The sequence below is a fragment of the Salvelinus sp. IW2-2015 genome, linkage group LG1 (genome assembly GCF_002910315.2).
Source record: "Salvelinus sp. IW2-2015 linkage group LG1, ASM291031v2, whole genome shotgun sequence".
Taxonomy (NCBI): domain Eukaryota; kingdom Metazoa; phylum Chordata; class Actinopteri; order Salmoniformes; family Salmonidae; genus Salvelinus; species Salvelinus sp. IW2-2015.
In genome coordinates, this window is record NC_036838.1 from 38,519,297 (window position 1) to 38,525,755 (window position 6,459).

The window sequence follows — 6,459 nt, forward strand, 5'->3', positions numbered from 1 at the left end:
GAGGTCATTTTGCAGGGCTCTGGCAGTGCTCCTCCTGCTCCTCCTTGCGCAAAGGCGGAGGTAGCGTCCTGCTGCTGGGTTGTTGCCTCCTACGGCCTCCTCCACGTCTCCTGATGTATGGCCTGTCTCCTGGTACGCCTCCATGCTCTGGACACTACGCTGACAGACACAGCAAACCTCTCTTGCCACAGCTCGCATTGATGTGCCATCCTGGATGAGCTGCACTACCTGAGCCACTTGTGTGGGTTGTAGACTCCGTCTCATGCTACCACTAGAGTGAAAGCACCCATGGCACCGCCAGCATTCAAAAGTGACCAAAACATCAGCCAGGAAGCATAGGAACTGAGAAGTGGTCTGTGGTCACCACCTGCAGAACCACGCCTTTATTGGGGGTGTCTTGCTAATTGCCTATAATTTCCACCTGTTGTCTATTCCATTTGCACAACAGCATGTGAAATTTATTGTCAATCAGTGTTGCTTCCTAAGTGGACAGTTTGATTTCACAGAAGTGTGATTGACTTGGAGTTACATTGTTGTTTAAGTGTTCCCTTTATTCTTTTGAGCAGTGTATATATGCTTGTTTTACTCAGTTTCTAAACAAAGAAAATTTAACCAATATGGCCTCAACATGGTTAAAACTATAATTTTGATATCATGGATGGTCAGTAGCTCTGTCTATACATTTTTAGAGAAGTTATTTCTCCAGGCCCATCCCTCAGCTTAGTACCGCACTAAAGCGGGTGAGACTGTTTTGTTATGGTTTCTATCGCTTTATTGCTGCTTTAAAGCTCACTACTGCAGGTCATGGAGAAGTAACTTCTCATGTGGCCAGATTTCAGTGTTGGAACTGGGACTGGTCTGCCCCCCTGTGGCTGTCAGAAGAATTTCATGCAGAAAGAAAAGGTTGTGGTGTGTGCTAGTGAGCACTGTAAAAAGATTAGGAAACCACATTTCCACTTACACAAGAGGGTAGGATGTAATAATATGAAGATTGAAGACCTTATTTCTCCTACCTTCTCTATCGTGTATGGCTGCAGGTCCCTCCCTAAACATGAGCGTCTGGTGGATCTCCACGGCTCGGTGATTGACCACACGTACGGTGGGGGCTCCAGCATTGCTGTGCTGCTCATAATGGAGAGGCTTCACAGAGACCTCTACACAGGCTTGAAGGTAACCAGCAGACTCGCATATCTATCATGTACTCTAATATATCTCTTCTATCACAGGTCTGCCTGATCCCATGCCTCAGTCTCTCCTTTTCCTCTCTCCCAGGCTGGTTTATCACTAAAGGAGAGACTCCGGATCGCTCTGGATGTGGTGGAAGGCATTCGCTTCCTGCATGGTCAGGGGCTTCTACACCGAGACATCAAACTAAAGAACGTTCTAGTGAGTTAGCGTTAAAGGTGCTTTCTCTAATCATGCTGAATGTAACACTAGTGTTGTTTACCACATTGTCATCATTTAATTTTAGATGTAGTTCTAATGTGGTCATGGCTGACTGGCCATAGTAGAAACTCTCTCCAGCACTACACACCAATGAATTGCTCATTATTTCAGCATTCACATTCCGGCTGTGCTGCTTGCTTGGTTATGTAAGAATAGCCCCTCCCTGCCTACACAGTATGATGTTTGGCGGTGGAACGAAAGGGCTGGGTTTTAATGAATAAACAAGTTGTTTATTAGGTGTGTCGAGGCTTGGCCCCTCAGAACATGCTCCATGGCTAAATGTGGTTGCTTCATATTGTGTATTTACGGTCTTTTATGTATTGCGTTCTCATCAATTCCAATGTTAGTCCATTATAGCCTAGTTAAATATGGTGAACATTTTTGCAGTCCACATGTTCTAATTGCATTGCTTCAATATGGAAATACATTGTTAAACAGGGCTATAGCGATTTCACACTGATCTAGGGCTAGGTACTGTATGGTATAGCATTTAACTGATCTAGGGGGCTAGGCATACTGTAAATGGCTATAGCATTTCACACTGATCTAGGGGCTAGGCATACTGTAAATGGCTATAGATTTCACACTAGATCTAGGGCTAGGCTATACTGTAAATGGCTATAGCATTTCACTGATCTAGGGGCTAGGCATACTGTAAATGGCTATAGCATTTACACTGATCTGAGGGGCTATGGCATCTGTAATGGCTATAGCATTCACACTGATCTAGGGGCTAGGCATACTGTAAATGGCTATTCGCTATTCACTGATCTAGGGGCTAGGCATACTGTAATGGCTATAGGCATTCAACTGATCTATGGGGCTAGGCATACTGTAAATGGCTATAGCATTTACACTGATCTAGGGTAGGCATACTGTAATGGCTTAAGATTTACATGATTGGGGCTAGGCTCTGTAAATGCTATAGCATTCACACTGATCTAGGGCTAGGCATCTGTAAATGGCATTAGCATTCACACTGATCTGGGCTAGGATACTGTAAAATCGGCTAAGTCATCACCTGTTAGGGGCTAGGCTACTGTAAATGGCTATAGCATTCACACTGAATCTAGGGCTAGGCATTAAATACTGCATGCTTAGCATTCAACCGATACTGGGGCTAGGCATACTGTAATGGCAGACTTAGCATATTTCCTGACTAGGGGCTTAGCAATCATCTGTAAATTGGCTTATAGCATCTCACACTGATCTAGGCTAGGCATACTGTAATGGCTATAGCATTCACGCCACTGATTCTAGGGCTAGTATACGTAATGGCTTGATTCACACTGTCTAGGGGCTAGGCATTTACTGGTAAATGGCTATAGCATTTACACTGATCTAGGGGCTGGCATCTGTAATATGGCTATAGCTTTTCACATGATCTGGGGCTAGGGCATACTGAAATGGCTATAGGGCAATTTACACTTGATCTAGGGGCTAGGCATACTGGTAAATGGCTAGAGCATTTCACACTGATATAGGGGCTAGGCATACTGTAAATGGCTATAGCATTCACACTGATCTAGGGGCTAGGCATACTGTAAATGGCTAGAGCATTCACACTGATATAGGGGCTAGGCATACTGTAAATGGCTAGAGCATTCACATTGATATAGGGGCTAGGCATACTGTAAATGGCTAGAGCATTCACACTGATCTAGGGGCTAGGCATACTGTAAATTGCAGTCTGGACAAACGTAGTCATTAAGCAAGATTACATTCACTAAGCTATTAAGGCCTGAAAAGATGGTGTATAATTCTAATCAAATTCTGATAACAAAACTTGTTTTAAATAGGCTATGACTAAATACAGTTACAGGCACCGTAAGTGCTCCTTGTGGGCGTATAATACATACAAGGCAACTTAAAAGGATTTAACATTTTAGTAATTTAGCAGAAATCTTATCCAGAGCGATGTAGTTAGTCCATTCATCTTAAGATTGCTCAGTGGGACAACCACATATCAGTCTTATTAGTAAGTACATTTTTCCTCAAGGCAGTGATCAGCAAAGTCGGCCAGTGATTTCGCGCACATCCAAACATTTCACGCAAGCTGGATGAAGATCCAATAGAAAGGGGGAATGTTCACTCACCGTTTTACTGCTCGCAAATGTAATGTTTTATAAACATCATGGAACCATTTTACGGATCATATTTCCACTTCTCCAGAAATAGCAGACACAATTTAATTGCATTTGAGCCATATTTTTTCTAATAAGTTTGATCTTGTTTGTTTAATTACATTATAAAACAGTCTGATTTTTAAACCAACTATATTTCTAAATTGGATCGGGTCAGAAGCATGATATCATGAATCGCTTCTTTTCCATTGCAGTGTGGTGCAACATGGTCTCAGAGCATTTCGCATTATTATGTACGTAAATCCGGGACACTATATTTAGTATATGTTATGTTTCCTATGGTACCTATTAATTTGTGGATGTCCATCAATTTTGTATGATGTTACCAATTACAATTTCTATTATATGTTACAAATTTGCTAACGATAGCTAGGCTAGGGGTAAGTTTAGAAGATAGGCTAAAGGGTTATTAGGGGAAGGGTTAGCTAAAATGTCTTTGCTAAGTAGCTAAAAAGTAGTTGGGAAGTTGCTAATTAGTTTAAATGCTAAAGTTGTTTAACCTTTGGGTTGCTAGACATTTGTGTTATACCATCTGTCTTATGTAACCATACCAAACGTAACATATCGTACTAATTTGACTGTCCCGGATTTACTATGTTACGTGTAGTCTGTGTGCACACGTAGGCCTACATGTCTTTACACACAACATTCGCACGTCTATACAAAATACTCGGCTCCTGTCAATTGTATCGTTACCTATGTGTGAGGCAGATTATAAAACAAATCTGCTGTTTGACATAGCATTCTAGGAGGTTTGGAGCACAGGTCTTTGGTAATTGAACGAGGTGTGCTCTTTGGAAATGGGGATGGATAGAATGCTCGAACAAGCAAAAATAATTATTTGMGTTAATAGTGAAAAAGCATGAGGGCAAAAACCTAACATATTTCAAAGCACTCTCAGTAGACCATTTAAACCCCCTTTCTTTAGAGGCTAATGGCTTGATTAAAGAAGCACCTATGCGATCCTGCTAAACAAGCCTTGATTAAGGGGAGGGTAGGCTAAGCTTGGTTTTTAATCAAATTAAACGGAATGGGGGTGGGGGAAACAATCGTTTATGTTTCTAAATACGAGATTCACCGGCACAAAATGCGTATCTCTTTTCCATGGGCACTGCGCGTCATGGTTGGATAGGCTGCGCTTCCATTCTCTTAATTTTATTATCAACTGAGTTACTGTTAAGACCTGCTTTTTGCTGGTCTTAACTTCCCATTAGCGCTGAATGAAATTGTCACGTTTTGCATGTGTTAAGGACACACCTCATATGTCCACCGCTCCAACCTCAGCGCAAGTGAGCTGATGTTAGACAGGTAAAATGCCAGTGCACCAGTTTTTACATGATGAAATTGCAAACTAATGTGCCGTTTGACACTTGCGGCTCCTTAGCGCCAGTCGCAAATAGAGTCCTGTATGTGCAAGACCTTAAATGTATGCTTTGAGAAACCAATATTTATGATCCTGACATGTCACGTCTTGTACACATCTTGCCAAGTGTTCCTAATGTGTTCCGGTCCTCTGGCCCTCCCTCAGTTGGACAAGCAGAACCGGGCCAAGATCACAGACCTGGGCTTCTGTAAGCCAGAGGCCATGATGTCTGGCAGCATCGTAGGAACCCCCATCCACATGGCCCCTGAGCTCTTTACAGGTCAAATATCCTGCTACTCAGTCGTAGTATTGCATCATAGACCACCTCTCATTCTAGGCTCTTTGATTTAACCACAAGTCTGACCTCTTTCTTCAGGAAAGTATGATAATTCTGTGGACGTCTATGCCTTCGGAATCCTGTTCTGGTATCTCTGCACTGGCTCTGTCAAACTCCCAGAGTCCTTTGAGAAATGCTCCAGCAAGGACCAGTTGTGGAATAACGTTAAAAAAGGTAATGTAGAATTCAAGCTCGAGCAAACCCACATCTAAATACTAATTCAACCGAATATGATCAAGACTTCAGCTTGCTGTAACACTTGTCTTTTATCCAGGACTTAGTGTGTATAGTTTGTGGACTGAATTGGCCAGGGCCTCATTTGTGCCCATGTTTTCAGGCGCGAGGCCTGAGCGGTTGGCCGGCTTTGATGAGGAATGCTGGCAGCTGATGGAGGCCTGCTGGAATGGAGACCCTTCCCAGAGGCCCCTGCTCGGCATCGTAGAGCCCAGCCTGCAAAGCATCATGGTACGGCTTTGTAAATGTGGCTCGCATCAGAAAAGCAGCAGGCTGGAGGACTCAAACTGACACACTCCAAGAGGACCACAGACTGTTGCAAAGGATTACGGTCAAAAGAAAAGTAATTTTTGTTGTATTTATGGAAGGACAGTGTGCTTCTGGAAGGCCAAAAGAGGAGATGACCAAGACAGTTTTCCTCTTCCTTTAAAGGAGTTAAATATACACTATTTAAGATGAACTGAAACCGGACTCACATGTTTGTGCCGTGTGTATTTGTATAGTACAAACTCAGTCTAGCGTACACTATGCTTTGCTCCATGCTAATTGCTGCTTGGTTATAGAATTGTTAATAGATATGAAATGTTTAAAATGCAAAAAAATATATAATTTTAGATTGTATTCCTGCATCTATGCAATTCCAACTTTTTTTAAATAAATGATTTTGACAAAATAATAAATGTTTGCTTCACTCTTACATAAGGTTCTGTTTTCAGGTCATACTAAGGAGAATTTTTCTATTTGACTTGAAGTATCCTAACAATGCACAGAAGCCTACCTTAAAGTGTAGTCTCAACTTGTGCTCTGGTCCCAGATGAGGATGATGGCTTTCGGGGGGCCAGAGGTTGTGAATAAAACTTTGTTCCAATCCAGACAATTCTACAATTATGTCAGACACAGTTTAGGTATAAATGTCCCTCTCGCATTAGGTGGGA

The 6,459-nt window shown here is 42.3% G+C and overlaps 1 protein-coding gene across 4 annotated transcripts in view; it reads left to right on the forward strand.

The window, feature by feature from the left end:
• The window catches only part of LOC111967240 (dual serine/threonine and tyrosine protein kinase), a 57,309-nt gene extending 51,086 nt beyond the window's left edge, over window positions 1–6,223 (forward strand). For 3 of the 4 annotated variants that reach the window (XM_023992132.2, XM_023992141.2, XM_023992126.2), the window contains 5 exons: window positions 1,038–1,170; window positions 1,273–1,386; window positions 5,119–5,233; window positions 5,330–5,464; window positions 5,628–6,223. In XM_023992132.2, coding sequence (XP_023847900.1) covers window positions 1,038–1,170; window positions 1,273–1,386; window positions 5,119–5,233; window positions 5,330–5,464; window positions 5,628–5,815 — 685 coding nt within the window. In that variant the 3' untranslated portion in view covers window positions 5,816–6,223. Of the gene's footprint in view, window positions 1–1,037; window positions 1,171–1,249; window positions 1,387–5,118; window positions 5,234–5,329; window positions 5,465–5,627 lie in introns of those variants that run through there. The other variant, XM_023992148.2, reaches the window with a different exon arrangement.
• Window positions 6,224–6,459: the final 236 nt, after the last annotated feature.